General features: G+C 38.8%; 1 protein-coding gene and 1 pseudogene across 7 annotated transcripts in view; one reads left to right on the forward strand and one right to left on the reverse strand.

Annotated features, from left to right (window-relative positions):
- The first annotated feature begins 693 nt into the window (after positions 1-693).
- LOC122341891 lies at positions 694-1,972 on the forward strand (annotated as a pseudogene).
- Positions 1,973-11,695: 9,723 nt separating this feature from the next.
- axin1 (axin 1) overlaps positions 11,696-23,743 on the reverse strand; it is a 40,819-nt gene continuing 28,771 nt past the window's right edge. For 6 of the 7 annotated variants that reach the window (XM_043235075.1, XM_043235072.1, XM_043235073.1 and 3 more), the window contains 6 exons: positions 19,655-19,792; positions 16,943-17,487; positions 16,502-16,672; positions 16,105-16,353; positions 14,385-14,534; positions 11,696-13,364 (listed from right to left, as the gene is read on the reverse strand). In XM_043235075.1, the coding sequence (XP_043091010.1) occupies positions 13,238-13,364; positions 14,385-14,534; positions 16,105-16,353; positions 16,502-16,672; positions 16,943-17,487; positions 19,655-19,792 (1,380 nt within the window). In that variant the 3' untranslated portion in view covers positions 11,696-13,237. The remainder of the gene's footprint in view (positions 13,365-14,384; positions 14,535-16,104; positions 16,354-16,501; positions 16,673-16,942; positions 17,488-19,654; positions 19,793-23,743) is intronic. The other variant, XM_043235077.1, reaches the window with a different exon arrangement.

Raw genomic sequence — 23,743 nt, forward strand, 5'->3', positions numbered from 1 at the left:
AAATCTGTTAATAGACTGGAGTGTACACGTGCAATATGTATACCCCCGAAGACACCCCACCGGGTCTGATGAGGTGCCTGTGGGTGCTGTACAGGAGAGGAAGTCCCCCTCACTTCTGAGGTCCAGCTCGTGCAGGACATCCTGGAGAAGGGTAAGAACAAGAAATCTGTGAGAATTAGAAAATTTTGTTAGAAAGCATTATATATATATATATACTGTACAGTATAATATAAAATTGCATTTCATACTAACCCCAAATGTTTGTCTGTTAATAGGCCATATTCGCAACAAATATAAAATCGGCCAGAAGCTGGGTGAAGGAGGATGTGGCAGTGTTTACGGAGGGATTCGCTGCATGGATGGACTTGAGGTATACATTTTCTTCACTTAAAAACAACACGTCTGTTCAGGATTTATGACTGGAGTGATATCAGCTATCTGCATGTGCTAATTGTTCATCTTAATTTGTTTTGTTGATTAGGTGGCTGTGAAATGTTCAAAGAAGTTTCCAGACATGTCATCTATCCGAGTGGTGAGTAGACTGCGTTCCTGTCTTAGTATTGTCTCTTAGTCACTGTTTTCAGTTTATTCATGTTAACCAAAGACAAACTGTTTTGATTTGTGAAGTCTTAAGGAAACCACTTCCGTCTAAGCATCATGTTTTCTTTCTTTTAGCCTGGTCAACCCAAACGTGTCCCCATGGAGGTTGGCCTGATGCTCATGGCCATTGATGGCCCCAGCTTTCCCCAGATAATTGAGCTGCTTGACTGGGAGGACGACGAAGACCACTATGTAATGGTCATGGAGCGCCCCGTGCCTTGCGTGGACTTGTTCACTTTTCTCCATGACTATGGAGGAAGCCTTGATGAGGGGACGGCACGAAAGATCATGCGGCAGGTCATTAATGCGGCTAAAACTTGCTGCGCGCGTGGCGTCTTCCATCGGGATATAAAGCTGGAGAACGTCCTGGTGAACCAGGACACCTTAGAGGTCAAATTAATTGACTTTGGGTGCGGTGCGCTCATGAAGAGATCTGCCTTCAAAGTCTTCTGTGGTACGTGACATGAAGTATTTTATTCATAGTCTCACAGAAACACATCTTACGTGCACTCAACATGCTGAGACAATTTATTAAACATCAGACATCCTTCCTGCAGGCACACAAGAGTACTGTCCACCCGAGGTCAGCATGAAGGGCAGGTACCACGCAAAACCCACTACAGTGTGGACGCTGGGGTTCATCCTGTATGAAATGCTGTGTGGGGAATGTCCTTCATCACACGACCGTCACATGATCGCTGTGGACCTCTGGAGCAGACCTGGCTTGTCAAAAGGTGAGATCTTCATCAAACAACAACCGACTCTGTGTCGCGTACAAAAAGAGAGCAGGTGTAAAGTAAAAGGTACATGATCAAATGTCTTTTTGCAGAATGCTGCCAGATGATTTCGGATTGTCTGCAGCCTGATCCACAGAAGAGACTCAGACTGGATAAGATGCATCTCCATGAATGGTTTAAGGTACGGAGTCTTAAGACTAGCTAAGCGTTTTCTTGGTTTAGCTTGATCGTCAGTCGTCATTAACTTTAAAGTCAGCTTTTCTCTAAATGTGATGTATTTAGACAAATAATGCTGATTTATGTTATGTTTCAGGTCACGGAGTAACCTCCAAAAAAGAACACAAAGAGCCTCAAAAAAATAAAAAAAAACTCCTCTCACAGCCGGCCTGTTGTTTTGAGTCTCTAGTCAGCTTTGTGTCTGGTGGTGGTCTGTCAAGAGTGGTCTTTCCATCAGTCTACTCAAGCCTTAGTGTATTACAGGTCCTTAAAGCAGAAATACTTGTGTCTGGTGGCATTGCCTGCTTGGGGATCTGTAAATAAATTCATTGCTTATTTGTATTTGATTGTTTATTATAATTTTTCTAAAGAAATATTATAAGAAGTTTTGTAAGATGTATAATTAAAATTTTTATTATTTATATCATGCTCTTTCCTTGTAGAGTTTCATAGAACATTTCCCTAAAGTCCTTTAGGCTCCTGTTGAAGTCATTTCTGTCATGTCTGAATCTGCTGGGCTCTGCTCTGATCAACTGTAATCTGCCATATATATTCCTTCAAAATTAACTGCAAACAAAGATAATAAACTATTATCTTTAACATTACTAATATGTTCAACTTGAGATAAATGCCAGAGCATCAGAAATTCCTGCAATTTCATACATTTTCTTCTTGTCCATGTCACAAAGTTTTAATATCACATTCACAAGATTAGTCATTGTCACGCCTAAGAATATACCAGCCTATATCTTCAGAACACTTAAAAAAAATTGTATGTATTATACAGTTGCACAGTTATTGCCAAAAACTTTAATTTGATTATTATTATAGCACCACCTAGTGGCCAATTCTGACGAAATTGACAAAATCATTAAAAACCACGTGATTTTCAAAAGGCTTAAAATCCAAACTGGGATTGTTTTCCGGCTGGTTCCCGAGCTCAAGCTGTAAACAATATTGTATGACATGGCTGTGATTGGATCAGAAGCCCGTTCTTTCGCATTTAAATAATAATGAGTTTATTCGTTTATCTCAGATAAGTCCTTGCTATAGAGGCGGAGTAGAAACAAACACTTGGCCACACATCTCATCTCTTGATTCCGTTGCCATTGCCAGCAAAAAAATAACCTTGGTTTTGAATGAGCACAGCGGTGTTAAGGACTGATACATAAAATTAGACAAAGCACTTCAACATTTCATAAGTCCTGTGAGCCTAGCTCACGGGCTCCTCTTCAAACAAAAAACTCTCAACAAACATTCTTTATGACATTTAGAAATAGATTTTAGGCATTTGAATTAATTCACAACATCATAATTCATGAGCATGTGGAGGCTGAGAAATGCTTCCTTCACCTCTGCTTGTATACTTATTTAGGATTATTATCTTTAGGTTGCACATATTAAGTGTGATGATATTTTAGCTTGTTCTAATCTCGCAGCAATGTTTATGTGTACAAATGTCAGTGCACAAAAATGCATGAAGAAAGATTGTTTGTGAATGTGTGCAAGTGATTAATTGCTTATCATGCAAGCATACTAACTAGCCTATACACGGACATTTTACATCTAAGCCTATAATCTCTCCTGTTAGCTGCCTGAAGAAACCTTATTTAAAGCATAGATTAGCATCTGAATGGCACAAATAACATGTATTGTCCTGTGACTGTCAACGAATCATGTTCAGATACTGATTCATTCAGGGACAAAACAAAAGTTTAATTCACAAGTGAGTTATATTTACTCAATTCACTCAACAGAAAGATTCGAAACCGTATTAATTCAGGAATTAAAAAGTTATTGTATTTATGAGAGAGTCACTGAATTGTACAGTATAAAAAAACATTACATCTATGGAACATACTTAGAAACTTAATGTGTGTGTGTGTGTGTGTTTTCTACAGAAGAAAGAACGTTATACAGGTTTGAAACGGCATGAGGGTGAATAAATCAACTCTTATATCATTGTGGTGTCTTTTAATATCTAAAAAATCATTTTCATGCAATAATAGAATAGAGATTTGAATGACTTTACAGAACGGTACTAATGAGAACATGCTGGATCGGTTTTCTAGCATTTTTAAGAACTGTCCGAAGAAATGGAGCGCTTGCACACATCTTTGATTCCTGCTGCACAGTAATGTACCATACAGACGTGGACAAAATTGTTGGTACCCTTTGGTCAATGAAAGAAAAACTCACAATGGTCACAGAAATAACTTTAATCTGACAAAAGTAATAATAAATAAAATTCTATAAATGTTAACCAATGAAAGTCAGACATTGTTTTTCAACCATGCTTCAACAGAATTATTAAAAAAAATAAACTCATGAAACAGACCTGGACAAAAATGATGGTACCCCTAACTTAATATTTTGTTGCGCAACCTTTTGAGGCAATCACTGCAATCAAACGCTTCCTGTAACTGTCAATGAGACTTCTGCACCTCTCAGCAGGTATTTTGGCCCACTCCTCATGAGCAAACTGCTCCAGTTGTGTCCGGTTTGAAGGGTGCCTTTTCCAGACTGCATGTTTCAGCTCCTTCCAAAGATGCTCAATAGGATTGAGGTCAGGGCTCATAGAAGGCCACTTTACAATAGTCCATTTTTTCCTCTTAGCCATTCTTGGGTGTTTTTAGCGGTGTGTTTTGGGTCATTGTCCTGTTGCAAGACCCATGACCTGCGACTGAGACCAAGCTTTCTGACACTGGCTAGTACATTTCTCTCTAGAATTCCTTGATAGTCTTGAGATTTCATTGTACCCTGCACAGATTCAAGACACCCTGTGCCAGACGCAGCAAAGCAGCCCCAGAACATAACAGAGCCTCCTCCATGTTTCACAGTAGGGACAGTGTTCTTTTCTTGATATGCTTCATTTTTCGTCTGTGAACATACAGCTGATGTGCCTTGGCAAAAACTTCGATTTTGTCTCATCTGTCCACAGGACATTCTCCCAGAAGCTTTGTGGCTTGTCAACATGTAGTTTGGCATATTCCAGTCTTGCTTTTTATGATTCGTTTTCAACAATGGTGTCCTCCTTGGTCATCTCCCATGTAGTCCACTTTGGCTCAAACAACGACGGATGGTGCGATCTGACACTGATGTTCCTTGAGCATGAAGTTCACCTTGAATCTCTTTAGAAGTCTTTCTAGGCTCTTTTGTTACCATTCGGATTATCCGTCTCTTAGATTTGTCATCAATTTTCCTCCTGCGGCCACGTCCAGGAGGTTGGCTACAGTCCCATGGATCTTAAACTTCTGAATAATATGTGCAACTGTAGTCACAGGAACATCTAGTTGCTTGGAGATGGTCTTATAGCCTTTACCTTTAACATGCTTGTCTATAATTTTCTTTCTGATCTCTTGAGACAACTCTTTCCTTTGCTTCCTCTGGTCCATGTCGAGTGTGGTACACACCATATCACCAAACAACACAGTGATTACCTGGAGCCATATATATAGGCCCAATGGCTGATTACAAGGTTGTAGACACCTGTGATGCTAATTAGTGGACACACCTTGAATTAACATGTCCCTTTGGTCACATTATTTTCAGTGTTTTCTAGGGGTACCATCATTTTTGTCCATGCCTGTTTCATGAGTTTATTTTTTTAAATAATTCTGTTGAAGCATGGTTGAAAAACAATGTCTGACTTTCATTGGTTAACATTTATAGAATTTTTATTTATTATTACTTTTGTCAGATAACAGTTATTTCTGTGACCATTGTGACTTTTTCTTTCATTGACCAAAGGGTACCAACAATTTTGTCCACGTCTGTATCTCTGAAAACCCGGTGATCTTCCTTTAAAGGCAAATGATAGCGTTCGCTCTTTTGTCCAAATCGTAATAATTCCCTTATATTTAGAGCGAATATTTTTAGCAGCTCTCGCATCCGACGCTTCACGAGGATGACGAGCTCTGTCTACGCCACTAGAAGCCAAATGTATTCACATTTTATGCAGAGCATTTAAGGCATCGCGTTCAAAGCAGAAGAGCAGCGGCACCCCACAGGTGTTTGAACATTTCTCTGAACAGTTCTGATGCTTTCGTACCTTTATTATCTTCCCGCGACTTTTAAAGCAATCAGTCGCTTTGCCCCAGCCGCAGAAAACAGACCACGGCATAGTGTCTGTGCTGAGTGCAGATGCTGTACAGAGTAATTGACAATGTGGGTAAAAAACAAGAAAATAGCCATCCAGCTGCTGAAGACTGAACCCTTTCTGAGCAAGGTTAACGTTGCTAAAGTGGAATCATTTTCGATAGATTCAAAATTGAGGACTGATGTAAGCTTTCGGCCTTCGCATAACCCTCCCAAATTAAGTATATTGAACAAAAATAAGTGTGACTATAATAGCAGACCATTGATCACAAATGCACTTCAACTGCGAAAGTGGGACAGTTATTTTACGCCGGCAGCATGTATTTGCTCCAATATAAACACTAATGAATTTTCAACAAAAATTTTATTCTACGAAAACTGACGAGAAGCTCGTTGACTCTGGAAGTCTACGGGTCCTTGCGATCTTTAAAAGGCAGCTCATTATGAAGCTGAACCCACTATACTACAGTTGTTCGCTTTCATTAATTCGGCAAGTCAACAGTGAGAATAATTATGCCTACATTTCATAAAATAAACATTTGAAAACCCTTCACATAAGGAGTGCCTAAAAACTGTCTCCACAGTGCAATGAAAGGGCATTAATCTTACTTCAAAAGTTTCGCATTGACTTCTTCGCTTACGAAGCAAGTAACTGGACCGCTTCCAATTGTTCGCGCACAGCGAAAGACCGACTCTCCCTTTGAAAATCAGTCATTTCAAGGTTAGTTTTAAGTGCCGCAACATAAAACATAAAAGACTTAGAATTTCTATAGCCTCCTTCTACCTTCACTTGATTAAATATAAAGCATGTGGGCCTAACATGCTTTCTATTTTTCTCCGCTCCGCTGCTTGCAAAAATAAATGTCTTTTTAACATCATCGCTGTTTATTTTGACCTTTTGTATCGGCTCTTTGTAGGGAAAGGTCATTTTAACAGAATGAAACTTTGTGTTTCCTAGACCATTATAAGGAAAGAGGTGTCTTAACACAGCAGCGCTGACTGCTCTGTGTCTGCTCAAAAATCCATGACTTATGCCAGCTCTGACCCGCCTCAGCCACTGCAAAGTTCGTTGCAATCGCTGTGTAAATGCATTCATGCCACCTTCGTGCAGCAGGAAATCTTACGGTGTGAAGAAATCTTAATGCCACTTCAACAGCACTCCTGTGGCACTTTGGCGGCGTATATTTAACAGTTTTCATGCGATCCATCTGTGAACGGGAATTACATGTACGTGTTTCATCTGGATTTTTCTTCTGAGGTGTTGTCCTAAATATTCAATTTTGCACTTTCATCATTGGAGCTATTAGAAACCTAGGTGCATTTCAGAGCTGCGGTAACCATGGAGACTGCAGGATCCACTGACGTTGGCCCAATCCAGCCTCAGCAATGTACTTTGAGAGCCAGCTATATTCCTCAGGATTATACAGAGAGAGATTTGGGGATTTTCTTTTTTATTATACCAACATGGATACTCATTTTGTTCTGCCACTTTTACACTTTTACGGTCTCTCTTGTACGCCGTGTGCTAAATGTTTTATGGATGTAATATCTGTTACAAAGAAGTACTAAAGAAAAAGTCCTTACATTTCTGCGCACCGGATGCTTGTTTTTTTCTGCACACAGTCTGTGGCTACTACATGGTCCTTTTAAAAATTGGTTTATAAGGGTCTATAGATATTTCTACATTGCCCTCTGTGTTATATTAAATATTTATGATGCTTTTCTGGCGATATAAAATCATGCAGCATCAAGAATTTTGCAACGGTTTTAACACACATCTTAACTGTGGAGGCCCTCCTTGCATGTATGAGAGCATAGAACATTCTCTGCTTTAAACATCAGTAGGAAGATTTGCATTAGTGTTTGTAATATTAGTTCTTTCCATTAATAAATATTTTAGAGTCTGTAAGATTTTTTTTTAAAGACATTTCTTATGTTCATAAAAACTGCATTAATTTGATCACAATAGAAACAGCAATACTGCAAAGTATTTCAATTTAAAATGACATTACTTTAAAATCTTGAAACATGTCATTCAGTCTGGTCTTCACAATCCTTCAGAAAACATGCTAACGGGCTGATTTGTTGCTTAAGAAACATTTTCTATTATTAGTTAATTGTGCTGCTTGATATTATTTTTGTTTGACTGTTTTCCAATATTCTTTGATGAACAGAAAGTTCCAAATAAAATCTTTTGTAATAAATATTTGTAATATTTTAAATGTATATGCATACACGTACGTTTTATTTTAAATAAAATAATAAACCAAATAATAAGCTGAGTGTGATGATATATTTTAAATATTGAAATTTAATTACAGATTTTTAAGTTGTTATAATAACAATTTTAGCACACTTAAAAATACTATGCTAATATTTACATTTTCTTTTTCAAATCCTTAATAAGCAACCTATTATTTTAGCCGTTTGTTTTTGCTTTGGCATCATGTATTCAGATTTTAAAGACGTGGCACAGTGACCCCTATTACATTTTTTTTCTCATATTTTGCATTAAATATTTTGATTTAGGATATGAAACTACGTCATTATGCATAATGTTCCACTGAATGAAAGAAATTTAATTCCATTGCAGGTATATCGATTACATGTATATTGTCAGAAGGTGAAAAATATAACAACATATCTTTTCCACTTCCAATCTCGAGTGCATTGTTTGCTTAAAAAAACCCTGATTTTTGATGGTCGACGTGATCACAAAACTGGCACACTGAGCACAACTCATACAGCACAACAAAATCAGTTTCTGACACAACCGCAGGGAGCCAGAAAGCTTCTCATCAGAGCGACTGGCCCAAAAAACGCATTATACCTGCCACAGCGGGCAGGAGTCATCATTACTGATGAAGACACGGCCAGTGAGACTCGGAGAGGTAGAGGTGGTCTGATCCGATCCAGCTTTAATCACAGGTGTGAACCACAGCATCAGATCAGTATTTGATGAGTAAGGGGCCATAAATCAAACATTTACCCGGCAGCTTTGATCACAGAGGGCACGGGGGCCATCGAGGCCAGAGCTGAGAAAACACTGTGCGCATGTATATCCTGGAGATGTTCCATCTGCTAATGAAAGTCTTTTTGTTTTTATTTGGTCCTTCTAGACTTTGCTTAGATACTGCGGCAGAACACCCTAATGATCTTTCCTTTTCAATTAAGCAGCTCGGTTTTCGTAACCTGAGCACTGCGCAGTGTTCCAGAATTAATTGCAAGTCCAATACAAGAGACTGACCTTAATCAACAAGCATCCTCAAGGTACTTCAGTGTGTGAAAGTGAAGAAAACATGGAACCTAACGGCACCTTCGGCTTCTCAAAGAAACTAAACGCCGAACATATGTTGAGGGAACTGGCTCGGTCGTCTGCCAGACGGACAATACGCACCTTTATTATTTTTCTTCAGTGGAAGCAGAAACCAATCAAGTCATTTTCTCATGCTATAGCTACTGTGATCAAGTCACGCATTTTTGCGGCTATTAACCTCTTAAGAAACCCATTAAGTCTCAGAAGTGCCGTCTACAAAAGAAAGCCTCCTAACAAAGCACTGAGAGTCCCTACGGAGCCTGAACATATGTCCACAAAGACCCCGCTTCTGCTGCTTATATTCTATAGGCTACATATCGAATTATAAAGACAAAAGGGGGTTGTTTTGATAACGGTTGAAAAAGACAGAATGTGTGCCCTCTAGCGACCGAGGCGTAAAACTGCGTGTTACCTGAGGAACTTCATTTACAGGCGATGGTCTTTCCGAGGGAGTAACCACACGAAGGACAGTCAACTCCTAAAAACGGTAAAAAATAAAACAGTGAACATCAGCGAACGGTCCTTCGCTTTTAAGTAGGCTAAACGACATTACAAAGGTTATATAACGCCTGTCAGATGTCTTAGCAGGCTAGAGAGAGTCGGTTTCAAAACATTTTAAGTCTCCAAGTTCTCACAGTCAGCACTTTGATTATTGATACGAGTGCAAAATCTTCTCTGAACGAGGTTTAACAGTTTTACGGACGATCACTTAAATGGTTTGCTTTCCAACTGTTTATTGCGCATTAGTTTTTGTTTTTAGCTATTCCTACACAAGCTGCGAGATTCGAGACACTTCTCACCAGACACGCGCTGCATTTGCCGGCTTCTTTAATAACACTGATATGACAGAAACTGACATTTTCCGCGAAATCCGACACGACAACTTACATTATAAGCCATTATTAAAAGCCTGCCGTTGTGAATCGGGGAGAAGGCAAGGACAACGTTTCGAGCGCTCATCATTTACTTGCTCAATGTTATTTTTTTTTAACCCTTATGTACTGCAGTTAAGACGTTTTTGATAGAATTATGACCCATCGTATATATATATATATATATATATATATATATATATATATATATATATATATATATAAAATGTTTATGTCAAGCCTCAACCACAGGCTTTATGAGATCTTGGCAAAGCTCGCGAAACTGTTGCTAGGAAACAAGAGCGCCATCATCTGTTTAGTCAGCTTAAAACGAGAAATGTTTAATTTTATGCATGGATAAATTACAACTACAGATACATTTATAAACTATACGTTTTTGCAATAAAGAAACAAGAGAGCTCCAAATTTGTTTTATTACATGTCTTTATTGTCCAAAGTACCATAAAATGATAACTGTACAACTCGGCACACTTAAGCAGAACCAGGGCACTAAATAGCCAAATTGGGTTGCTGGTTGTAGTTGAAGACACATTAAAAAAAATGTACATATTTACATAGAAAGACTTAAAGTGTGTTGATGCTCTTCGCATAGGAAACTAACAACAACAACAACAAAAAAAAAAGTTAAGAAACTTAAAAACATAATGCAAGTCCCTGGTACTGGACACATGGAGTGAGGAGAGCAGACAGTGGATCAGAGATGAGAATGGTCAGAAAGGCACTCTGTGATGTCTATGTACAGGTCATCCATCATTCAGTGAGAGGAGCTCACGGCCAGGCTATATTCACAGTAGTTAACTTTACATCCCATTTGACAATTACACCGTAATTAAAATGAATCGAAACAAACAAGAAATGTTCCATATTTTGCATCAAGTACCCATATTGTTCAAGTTGATGAAAGCCTAAAACAATTCTAACTGAACGTGGGGGGAAAAAAACTAAAAAACATGAAATCACTGAACAAACATTGATGACGGTAGCAACTTAAATCAAAATAGACGGGGAATTTTACATTGAAAACTAGAGGGGAAATGGGATGCCAGATCAACAGAAAGCATTCCAATGTTACAGCACCATGTCTGGCTCGCTCTTCTCGCCAGACCTTTCCTAGCGGTTAGTACATCTCTCAGTGTTTCGTTACAACACACAGCCTGAAAACTCTATGAAGGAGCTTGGTTTTTGTCGCTGGAACAATGCGAACGGATTTTATTCGACTCCTCTGATAGACTGTTCTCTTTGGTGTTTCATGATCTCAACAAGGCAGACCACGTTAGACTAAAACTACATTTTTAAAACAATGCATTCTTGCCAGGCACCACATTTAGCCGTGTTAAGCTAAAAGGCTACAATTCTCTATTTGTTTCTTGTTCTGTAATACATTAAGGTAAGTGTAAACATGATCAGTATATTGTCCAATGGCACTAGACAGACGATGGACCCCAGGACGACCAGAAAGTCCGTCCTCTTCCACATTCTCACATTCCCCTGCTCTTAAACAGGCGTCAGTGCTGCTGCGGATCTCACACCTGGACCTTACAGATTCTGGATATAAGCTATAGACTTACGAGTTGTGCCACTCAAACATCTTGAGACATTAGTTTCATAAAATCGGCACTCATCCTTTTAGTGCTGCCAAATAATAGCATTCAAAATAAGTTTTTAACATAAGTGTGTGTACAGATTATATTTATGTGTACACAAATACGCACACGTGCATGTATATATTTAAGAAAAAAATGTTTATATTAAATATATTTATATATAAATTATATGAATATAAATATATACATGCAAATATTTGTAAATATATACTGCATGTGTGTGCATTTATATATACACACAATAAATATACAGTACACATACGTACGTAAACAATTTTATTTTAGAAGCAATTCATTGTTTGACAGCACTATATCCTTTGCTCTTAAAAGGAACAAAACTATTTTTAAAAATAGGTTCATTTGCCAACTTAACTAGAGTTAAACAATCGAGTTTTACCTTTCTTTTTTTGATCTCTGGGTCTGGTGGTAGCAGTTTTAGCTGTAGCTTAGCATAGATAATGGAATCTGATTAGACCGTTAGCGTCTCACTCAAAAATGACCAAAGAGTTTTAAAGATATTTTTCCTAGCTTGGGACTATATTCAGGCACTGTGTAATATCACTGCACCTGCTACAGCCGTGGTAGGGCAACAAAGATTATTTATATTCTTGATTATTACGCAGTATAGTTCCTAGCCACATCAGCTTAGAAAAATAACTTTTTCCCCCCATCGGTCTTAGCACGACGCAACTGCAGAAGAGTCAAATTTTAAATAGGATACATTTTTAAACTTTGGCAATTTTTGAGGAACATGCCAACGGTCTAAATCGGATTCAATGATCTATGCTAAGATACAGCTAAAAACGCTATCGCCAGACCCGGAGACTGACTGAACCGATTCGAAAACAACAAAACTGGACTGTTTAAGTTGGAAAATAACCTATTGGAGTGTTCTTTTTAAATCGTGCTGTGCGTGAAGAGGGGAGGAATTATCATGCATGTCGTGACATCAACGAAGGAAGGAGAGCAATGTGAAGGCATCGTCGTATAGGACATCCGCTCAAAGCGGTACTCCATTGACATCAATGCATAACGCAGTGAAAAGTGCGGCGTCGACTGACTCCTCCCTCTCTGTAATTAGCAAATCAGTTTTATGAGTTAAAAGCACTTGGTAAAGCGTGGGTTATGATTTCTCCATAACCACACCTTTGTGAAAGCCCACCATCTTGGGTCAAGTTGATGCCGCAGCTTTGATATGGGTGAACCGATTCCTCTTTTTTTTTTTTTCGTTTTTCCTTTTTTTTAAATATTTAAATAGATATAAAACTTTCTCTTTTTCCTTTTAAACAGACAGTCTGTACACATCTGGTACCAGTACATATAAAATTACAAGAGTTGTTAAATTAGAAAGGATATGTTCCTTCTGATACGTCATATCAAAAATATGCAGCTTTAGTAAACATATTCATAGTACTTTTTTCTAAGCTAACTTTACATTGCTACATTACATTTTTCAGAGTTAGAAATATAGCAAAAGTGAGAGAATGCCGCCTCACGCTTTCGTCTCTGTGAGTCCAAGGGCTCTCCGTGCTCAATGCGAAGTGATCTTGATCACTGAGCAGCTGTGTGACTTTAAAAGCCGTTGTGCGGAGGTAGACGCCTCGGAGTAAATAGTGTACTTTCCTGCTCTGCACCTCTCGCTCTCCTGCACATCCACGTTCGCTGTACCAATCTCAGCACCTGCTCTCCGCTTGCTTTTCGTTCTCCATATCCTGCTGCACCTCTGCAGCCCCAGTCCCTCTCTTCCCGCCTCCCTCCCTCCCTCCCGGGCAATCAGTCGATCTTCTCGACTTTTCCGATGATCTTCTCCTCGAAGATGGGCAGGATGGCATCATCTTCGCGTACCTCCTCGAACACCACTCCGCAGTCAAACTCATCGCTCACTTTCTTGAAATAATACCTAGGATGTGGCGAGGCAAAGGGATAGGGATCGTTTTAAAGACTGGGTAGTTCAGCTGACATTACTGTAAAAGCATTAACGTATCACCATGACACTGAAAATAAGTTTAAAGAAATAGTTTATTCAAATATGAACAATCTGTCATCATTTGCTTGCCTAATGCCACTAAAGAAGCAATTTTGCTGATTTTTCCATGCAATTGTAGGAAAAGATGAAATGACAAGCTTTCAATATTTAAAAGGTATAGAGAAGTGTAATAAAGGTGATTCTTTCACTAATGTGCTTGAATAGTTTTTGTAAGTTATACTCTTCATGACTGAAAAATGGAGCAAAACAGTATTTTAAAATATTACAATTAAAAGAAACAAATTTGTGTTTTAATATATATTAAAAGTAATGTATTGTGATAAATACAGAATTACTTTTATCTTGAGTGTCACATCAACAAAAATCATTCTATGATGCTGCTCAAGAATCTTGCTGGAAACAGTTGCTGCTTCATAGTTTTGTGGAAAACTTTTTTTAAATTGATCTTTTATAATATACAGCATAAACATAAATGGGTAGTTGACACATCAATGTGTCCTATAGCGTGTCAGAAAAAAAAATCCCTCTAACACTGAACATAACCCTCTCTAATGCTATTTGTAAATCAAAGACTGAAGATACATTTTTCTCACGTTATTTGTCAAGTGTTTTTTTTCCTACATTTTTGCCATGTCACACAATAGACAGTCAAATTTTTGTGTCATTTAATAATAAAAATGTAATATTTTATTTGTAAGAAGTGTAGTTGTAGGGATCTGATTTCATTATACTTTGATACGGATATTGGCTTTTGTGAAGCTGGCAAGTTTCAGTCCAAAACTGATAAACGCAGTCCCTTTTTTTGTGTTCCACAAGAGAAAGTTTTTAACAAAAACAGTAAATGATGACAGGATCTTCATTTCTGGGTAAGCCGTCTATAACCACTACAGACGGTTCTCAAAAACTAGAAAATGACAAGAGACAAAGATTTACCTGTAGCTCCCTTTCTTAGTAAGCAGCTCTTTGAACTGTCCCAATGTGACGATCCTTCCTTTGACAGACGTCCTGTACGGGATGGGCTCTCCACAGAAGTAATAGGCCACCGTGATGTTCTCACAGGGCTGCTTCTTCATATTCTTATGCCTGCAAACGAACAGAGAGGCACTTGACAAACAGGCCGAACATTTGTTCTACAATGGAGGAAGAACAAAATTACGCAGTTTGCTTTTCTAGCAGCAAACTGAGAAGTACATCCCGAAAGGATGTCTGGACCAGAGCCGTATTTCAAGGGCTCTTGTATGTGCTCTGCTGGGCTTGAAGTGGGCACGAGTGCTGGTGGGCGTCAGAGGATTGGTTTACTGTTGCCAAGTAAAACGGATTCCAGATGCCTGACAAATGTTCCTCAGCGAAAAAACAAAAAAACAAAAAAAAAAACACTGGCACCGATGTGCCGCTTTCATCTCATCCACACCAAAGCTTTGATGTCACTAAACTGCATATCTGCATTAGGAGCAGGCACACATCCACCGCCTCTCATTCTCCCGCAGCTGAGCAGCGGTTAATACGCCGGAACGACACTGCACTGCAACCGAATCTGTGAGAAACTACATACTAAAACTGGTCAAACTATATTACAATATTAAAGGAATAGTTCACCTAAAACTCTAAATTTGCTGAAAATGTAGTCACCCTCAAGCTAGTGAAGATGCTTCTCAATCTGAACAGATTGAATAAATTTAGCATTACATCGCTTCATCGTTTGCTCGTCAACGCACCCTCTGCGGTGAAAGGGTGCTGTCAGAATGAGAGTCTGAACAGCTTATAAAAACATCACAATATTTCACAAATAATCCACACCACTCCAGTGCATCAATTAATGTCTGTGAAAAACAAAAAAACTATAATCCATAACATTTGCTCCATACCCTGTCGTTCTCTCATATTCCAATTCACTACCATATTTGTTTTAACACGCAGCTTCACAAGATGTTAATTGACGGACTAGACCCTTGTGGATTACTGCCATGTTTTTATCTGACGCTTGGTCTCTCATCCTGATGGCACCCATTCACTGCAGAGGAACTGGTGAGCAAGTCACGTAATGCTAATTGTATCCATATCTGGTGTGTAAGTTTGTATTTTTGGGTGAATTATTCCTATGCATAGGAAGCCTGGATAGAGCTACACACAGAAGCGTTAGTTAACTACGTAAAGGCACAGCCCTCACAAACACATGCGGGTGCATGTATCGGTAGCATGGGATGGTCAATGGAAGGGCTATGCTCTAGAGAAGCATTGAGGACATACTCGGCCTCGGAGAGCTCCATGTCAGAGACGGCTTAATCACAGTGGCTTAATCGCATGTCTTATTTTTTCATAATAATAATGCCAAACCACTTTCTTTTAAGGCTCTACTTAAGATATGAATTCTTTCAAGATACCTTTTTCTCAATTTCCATATTTTCATCCTGACCGCCCCCCCCAGCAAGCACACACACAATATCGACATTTTTTATTTTGAAATGATCATAAGGCACAGCCAGGTAATTTGTTGATAAAGTGTTTTTAAGAGCATTTTCATATAGACCTGGCCTAAAGAATAAGCACCACTGACTCAAAGACACACTGCATGAGGTTATTATCATGCAATAACAAATCAAGTCACTACTAATTACACATGAATTATGGTCTTCAGGTGAAAACGTCTTCTCACCTCTGCTTAGCCTGCAGCGTTCCAGACTTCCTCCTCTCTTCCTCAAGCCGCCTGCGCGCCTCTTCCAACTGGGTGAGAGGGTTGGGGGCTGGGTTGGGGGGCATGGTTGGATCCTGGATGAAGGGATGTGAGGGCTGCACGTTGTTTCGGAGCTGAGCGGTAACCCAAGGGTGCACAGCCCCCGGCCGCTCCACAGAGCTGGGCCTTGACACCTCGTGACTCTGAGCCTTCTTGGAGCCAGAGATGCTTCTACGACAGAACCAAGAACAAAATGAACACTGAGATGATTGATTTTGAAAAACACTGCTATCTATGCATGCATCCTTTCCAACAAAACAATATGAACTGCTGGTAAGTCACCTTTATTACTATTACTACACTAAGTAAGGGCTCTCACCCGTAAGGGCTCCTCTTATAGCGTCCAGCTTCCTTCTCGCCCTCCATCATCCACTGCAATATCTTCTGGTTCCTCTCCATATCATCAGGGGGCAAAGGCTCTCGCATCTCAAAGTTTCGACCATCATCCCCTTTTCTGACTGGACGCTTTGACAGTGTGCTTCCTTTACTGCTACAATGAGACATGAGAACAGCAAAATCAACAAAGCTGTTGGGATAAATGACTTCACTAAAAGTTTCCAATTTACAACTCCATTCAGTTTTGCCAATACTATGGCTTTCCCACGGAATTGGGCTACTTTAAAACTGTTGCTGAGAGTTGACGCGTCCATGATAATGTAATAATTAGCCCCTTGAATTCAAATGTTACTGGAGGACATTTCCTAATGTTAATGTTTTTAGTGTATTTTGGATCAAATAAACGCAGATTTGGTAAGCATACCCGTAACCCATGGGGTCCATGGCACTGGGGCCGACACTCATCCCATCTGCAAAGTTGCGTGACTTGGATCCAAAGTGGTGTTGCACTTCCATGTTCCAGGCGAATCCTCCGTGCACCCTTATGGCTTCGGCCTCCACCTGTTCTTTTGGTTTCCCCCCCGCGGGATAGTGTGTGTGGTGAATGTGTTTGTGATAGTGCGCCGCTTCACCCTTTGGGCCCAGCCGAGCCTGGTGCTTGCCTTGGCCACCGGACAGTGGCATCATCATCCCGGGGATCTTGTTCGCGGGAAGCCCGTCAGGGGAGCGGGACTTTGGAGAGTGGCGGCCCGTGCCCGGAGACTGACAGCCGGGGGTTTTCATGACACGCTGCACATGCTCGTCCAGGATGCTCTCTGGGTTCTCCTCGTGTGCGTCCCGGAGCTGCAGACCGTTGTAACTCATTTCAGAGTAGCGCCCGCCATAATGCTGCACGTGGACTGCGGGAGGAATCCTGTGATTGGCCAGGGAGGGAGCAGTTGAGATGTCTGCATCGTCACCTTCCTCTTCCTACAGGACACACAAGATTATTCAATAATTAAAAAAAAAAAAACTCAGGAATTTAATTTGGACTGTATCTGAAACCATCTTTCTCAGAGACCAGAGAACACATTTGATAGCGAGTGAATAAATCTAATTTGGCAGGTGGAGCAAGTACACTGCAGAAAACAATTGACTGTAAAATCACTGTGCAGTAACATGTTTAAACCAGCAGATGTCACACGCTCATAGCTTTCCTAAGATTCTTTTGACATGCCTTTGTTATGGTCACATTGAAAACACACAATGACCTTAAACAGTCATGAGAAAATTCCCTGGTTGCCCAAAACATGACTTTAATATTCATTTTAATCATGAAAGCCCTTCTCCACAAGCAGACCTCTCTTTAGATTATAAATGATCTGACATGCCTGTTCCCTTAACCAGATTTAATATTTTACTTGCTAATTTGTTGCGCCCTTCTCCATTTTTGATTTTACTGGCAAAAAACACTGGGTTCTTTGACAAATGTAGTTTCACTCATGGTCCGGTGACTAAATTACATTTTAGGCATATTCTGTATTGTTACTTGCAAACAATGAAAAAGCATAGTTGTGTCTATGAAAGCAGCCATGACCTAAATCTAATTAAACTAACAGTGTTCCCACAATCTTTATTCTGAATTTACAGATTCAGGTTGTGTCACACTGGGTTGGGCCGTTTGCAGTAGTTTATGCACACTTATGTCAAGCAATTCAAGTAACTTTTCACCACAGAATTAACCATTTTATGAAAATGTTTTAAAATCAATACCATTTTTAAGGAACAATTTCAAGTTTTACTGCTTACTATGGAAAAAACTAAACAACAACAACAAAAAAAGTCATTTTATACAAATGAGATGTGTGTTGCACCTGACCACTGAATTTCTATCTCACTATATTCAGAGGTTTTTGTTAAAGAAATAATTTTTATTCAGAAACTAAGCACTATATTGATTCAAACTGACAAAACATTTTTACTGTTAAAAGATCTCGCTCTCAAATAACTGTTATTATTACAATTATTATTATAATCGTTTATTTCATCTATATAAATTGCATCACAGTAACCATATTTTAAAAATATTAGTATTTAATAAACATTTACATAATATAACATTTTGCATTTATTTCCATCAATATTCCTTTTTCATCAAAAGTGCCTTTTTATTTGCTTGACTTCCCGTTTTCATAATAGAGAAAGTCAATAAAGCTGAAACCACAGCAGGTCATTTGTGTGCAATGCTTTGATTCTCTCTCCAGGTAGTGAAGTCCAAAGAGACAAGGAATTTTGAGGATTTGGCAAATGCATAATTTTATTTTTACTGAACAGCTGTGTGGGTCAGCGCTCTGGATGATCTTTGACAGATCATGCCAAAAAATAAAAATAATAATAATAAGGAGAGGAGTTACACAACACAAATCCAGCCGCAATGCACCAAGCAGACAATTATTTTTTATTGTGCCGTTTCAACCTCTAAATCCTGATTTTTTTTCTGAAATTGACTGAGTAACAGCCCAGAATGGCGACATCAGAGTTTATTCAGACTTGTCAAGGTTTGGTTGCTGGCAAAAACATGCTTAACTGTCAGAGTCCGTCCTGCTCGGTGGAGCAAAGAGAACAAGGGCTGTATATAGAAGATGGTTGCTCAGCTGATAGGTAGAGAAAACTTAAAACAAGTTAGCTGAAAGCCAAGGCTCCAGTGAGAATATCAATTAAGAGACAAATGACATTCCTCCTTCGGCTCTTAATAACTCAAAGTCACTGTTCTGTGACGGAAGTTCCTCTTACAGGAGGCCAAACTACATAAATAATCTGCCTTGAGACTTAACACCTGGCTTTGAGTCGGGAAAAAGATTCCCATTTGCGGTGTGCGCAAGCATTTCTTCACGCCCCGACTGACTTCAAACAAAGTCATTACACTGAGGCAGACTAGCAAGTAGCTCAATCTCGGCAGGTGATTCACCTGACACTGAACAGAGAGACGAAAGAAATGAGCAGAGTCCCCTTGATAAGACGCAAAGTCTTTAGAACACATCCGACTGTCTCGCTCATGAACAAAAGTGGCAGAGACATCTGTGTTTGATACGAGGGGAAACAAAAAACTACTATAGCTGGAAATACGGAAGTGGCGTGGCGATTGGGATGCACTCACCAGTCGAACTCTCTTGAGCCGCTCCTCCAGTTTTTCTTGCGCCTCACGTTCCCTCAGCACTCCCTCCAGCCTGCTGATGAGCTCTGCCGCAAACTTCTCCGGCTCAACGTGAATATCCTTTGGCATCCGGTTTGTGCGCTGATGGAAAGACAAAGCCAATCAATACACGAGGTACCCACGGTTAATGACACCGAAAAGAACTAGAGCTGCCGATTATACAGCCACGTGAAGAAAACAAAACAACAGCGGCAGCAAAAGGACAACAGTCTAGACAGACATGTATTTCAATAGACAGGTATTTGAATAGAGTGACATTTTTTGATAATGTGACATTAGGAACAAATACACTGCTTCTATGCAGTTCAGTAATCAGTATTAGTTTGAAAGGGTTTAGTTTTGTTTAGCCAAAACCGAAAATAATTTATATAAATCTATTTGATTTAAATAAATGATTAATATTGATTAACCCTAACATATACACTTCGACTGCATTCCTTAAGGCAAATTGCTTGTTTTTCATATCAGCTTTTTCAATGTTATAATTATGTTTCAAATATAATTAGCTGTTGAAATATAAACAGTTAAATAACAGCTGTAATAAAAAGTGTTTCCTTGACAGAATCATTCTAACAAAAAGCATTAAGACAACAGGTTAGGTAAAAATAAGGTCAATTTAATGAAGTGCTTATATAGGTATGTGCCAAAAAATCTGAATATCGAGAGAAAGTTTATTAAATTTTTTTTTTTTTCTTCAAAAAGTAGAACTTTAAGGCTTTGTTTAAATTTTAATGATTATTAAAAGATAATACAAAAAGTCCAGTATTTCACAAAATGATCATGATAAAGTTCAACATTGTAGGCTCTGTGAGTCACAATCACCTAGTCAGCTAATTAACGCAAAACACCTGCAAAGGTTTCCTCAGCCTTGAAATGGTCTCATTCTGACTTAGTAGGCTTCAGAATCATGGGGAAGACTGCTGACTTGACGGTTGTGCAGAAGACCATCACTGACATCCTCCATGAGGAGGAAAAATCTCAAAAGGCAATTGCAAAAGAAGCTGTATGCTCACAAAGCGCAGTATCTAAGTGTATTAACGGTGTTAAGAAGGGAAAAGGTGCACAAGCGACAGGGATGACCGCGGTCTTGAGGGGATTGTCAAGCAAGGGTGATTCAGAAATCTGGCGGAGCTTCATAAGGAGTGGACTGAGGCTGGTGTCAGTGCATCAGGAACCACCACATACAGACGTCTGCATGACATGAGCTACAGCTGTAGAATTCCATGAGTCAAGCCAATCCTGAACCAAAAACAATGTTAGAAGAGTTCTAGTCTGTCCACAGTACTAGTCTGTGGCCCAGTGGTCCCAAGTCCTGTTTTTTAGATGAAAGCAAATTTTGCATTTCATTTGAAAATCAAGGTCACAAGAGTCTGGAGGAAGAGTACCGGAGAGTACTCAAAAGTTAAGCTTCTTAAAGTCCAGTGTGAAGTTTCCACAGTCAGTGTTGGTTTGAGTAGCCATGTCCTCTACTGGTGTGGGTCTATTGTCTTTTATCAAGTCCACAGTCAACGCAGCTGTCTATCAGGAAATTCTAGAGTACTTCATGCTTCCCTCTTGGAGATGATTTTATTTTCCAGCAGGAATTGGCCGGCAAACTCGCCCGACTTAAACACCATTGAAAATCTAAGGGGTATTGTCAAGAGGATGATGAGGGAAAAGAGACCCCAAAATGCAGGCGAGCTGAAGGTCAATATCAAAGCAACTTGGGCCAACATGTTTAAGAACGTTTTTTTTTTATTGGTCACATGAAATATTCTTATTTTGTGAAATACTGGATTTTTTTGTCATTAATATACCATATCACATTTAGTTTACAGCTGTGAGAATTCAAAATATGGGTGTAGTTATAGCCATGTCAATTATCATAATTTTTCTCCTTTACTCAGTAAAAACATCAAATGATGAGACAGATCAGGGCATTCAACTCCTACATTTCAATGTGGTTGTCACGGAGAACCTAGGTATGAAATATTGATCTTTTGACGTGTAAAAATCAAACCAGTGTGATTTGAATATTTAATTACATAAACTGCATCTGCTTTTGTTTCACATTGCACTGTTTCTGCTGACTCTAAGAGACACAAAATACACACAAAAATTATATTACACATAGTACTGCAAAAATAAACAAATGGATAAAAGGCAGAAACCATTTTATATACACTATTCAGGGTCAATTTTTATGTTTCTGAAAGTCTTATGCTCACCAAGGCTGATACATTTGAAAAATACAGTTAAAACTAATATTGTGAATCATGACAATCTGAAAAAAAAAAAAAAAAAAAAAAATTTATTTATCTTCTATTTTATTAATGTTAAATCACCCAATACGCTCTCTGGTGTACCAGCAGTGACAGCACAATGATTCATGATCCCAACAGATTTATGCATTTCTGAAAACTCATGGTAAAGAGCATGTCTATGTCAAAGTCTAAGACCATATCAGATACTCAACTCTTTATCTGTGCCATTTTTTGCTATTAAAACAACAGGACTCTAAACAACTTAAGTTCAGGAAATGTATTATTCCAGAAGTCTGGAAGGAGAAAAAGAGAGACGGGGGAGGAGGAGGACAGACATATGAAGAAATATAGTTGCAGGCAGTGCCTGGACCAGGTCCAATAAAACCTTACAGGAGCCGTTAAAATTTTGATTACAGGGCCAAATCTGATCTAAAGTCTGTTTCAGCTCTCTTTGTTCTGGCCTTCTGTTTGCTTAAGATTCATCAGTCTCCTCCGCAGCCCACACGGTTACATGCCCAGTGGAACTGCAGAATCTGTCAAGTCTTGACAAGGCGTTTTGGTTGCTAACACTGCCTCCCTGCCGCAGACCACGCTTACAGAATATAAGAGAGCCTTTTAAACTTAACAGAGACAGAACGCCAGAACGCAACCAAATGGGAGAAAAAGAACATCCAAGTGAGAGAGCGCTAAAGGTTTAGAATCATAAACATAATGTGAACGTAATAAATAAGAAGATAATCCGGAGTAATAACAATTAAAAGTCAACAGTTCATCTGAAAAAGAAGATTCTTTACTTAGTACATGCTGTTCCAAACCCGCATGATGTTCTTTCTTCAGCCGAGCAAAAAAGCAGACGTTAGGCAAGATGCTCAGTCTGCTCTTTTCCATACAATGAATCTGTATGGTTATAAGGGGCTGCCAAACTCCAGGAACAGGCCAAGATGCGTCATCATTCCCTTTCAAATATTTTGCTTTGAACTACAACTCAAAAGTTTGGGGTTTCTATTCATAAAAGAACCTTGAAATAACAGGCACAGCACAACTGTTTTCAAAAACTTACATGTTTCTTGAGTCTAAAGGATCGCTAATTTTAGCAATCATTACATTTATACAGAGTTTAAAATGTAGTAGAATAGAAAAGATTTTTTTCTTAAACTGCAATAACATTGCAGTTCATTAATATTAGTTAATATTAATTAGTCAAATAATCAGATTTCTCAAAAAATATTATTGACCCAAACTTTTGAAAATGGCAATACATGTAATCTTAGACGTTTTGAGAGATCAGAAAGAAAAGATAAGTGAGTTTTTCACAAAGCTATGGTAGATTGAGATGATAAAATTCTTCTGAACAAAGAGATCATGATTCTCCCACGATTCTGAACTAAACAAATAATGTGTGACAAAATTATGAATTGCTACAATCTTTTTAAAAGTGTTTAACTTGAATTAAATATTGAATATTTTAATATACATGTACTTAAAATATAGGTGACACTTTATATTAAATGGCCTTAACTACTCTGTACTTATTTATTGATGCTAGTACAATGTACTTTTTGTCTTCATATTGTGTGGCAAAGAACTTTTGCTGCTATTGAGATAAGGTTAGAGACAGGTGGTATGGGTAGGTTAAATGTGGGTTAAGGTGTAAGGGATGGGTCAGTAGGCTAATTATTAATGTAATAACTGAAAGTACAGATGTAACTAAACAAAAAAAATAATAGTACAATGTAAAAAGCACGTATGTACACAAGTGTGTCATACTAAAATATTAATTTACACGAGT

Source organism: Puntigrus tetrazona, chromosome 3 (genome assembly GCF_018831695.1).
Source record: "Puntigrus tetrazona isolate hp1 chromosome 3, ASM1883169v1, whole genome shotgun sequence".
In the NCBI taxonomy this organism is placed as follows: Eukaryota; Metazoa; Chordata; class Actinopteri; order Cypriniformes; family Cyprinidae; genus Puntigrus; species Puntigrus tetrazona.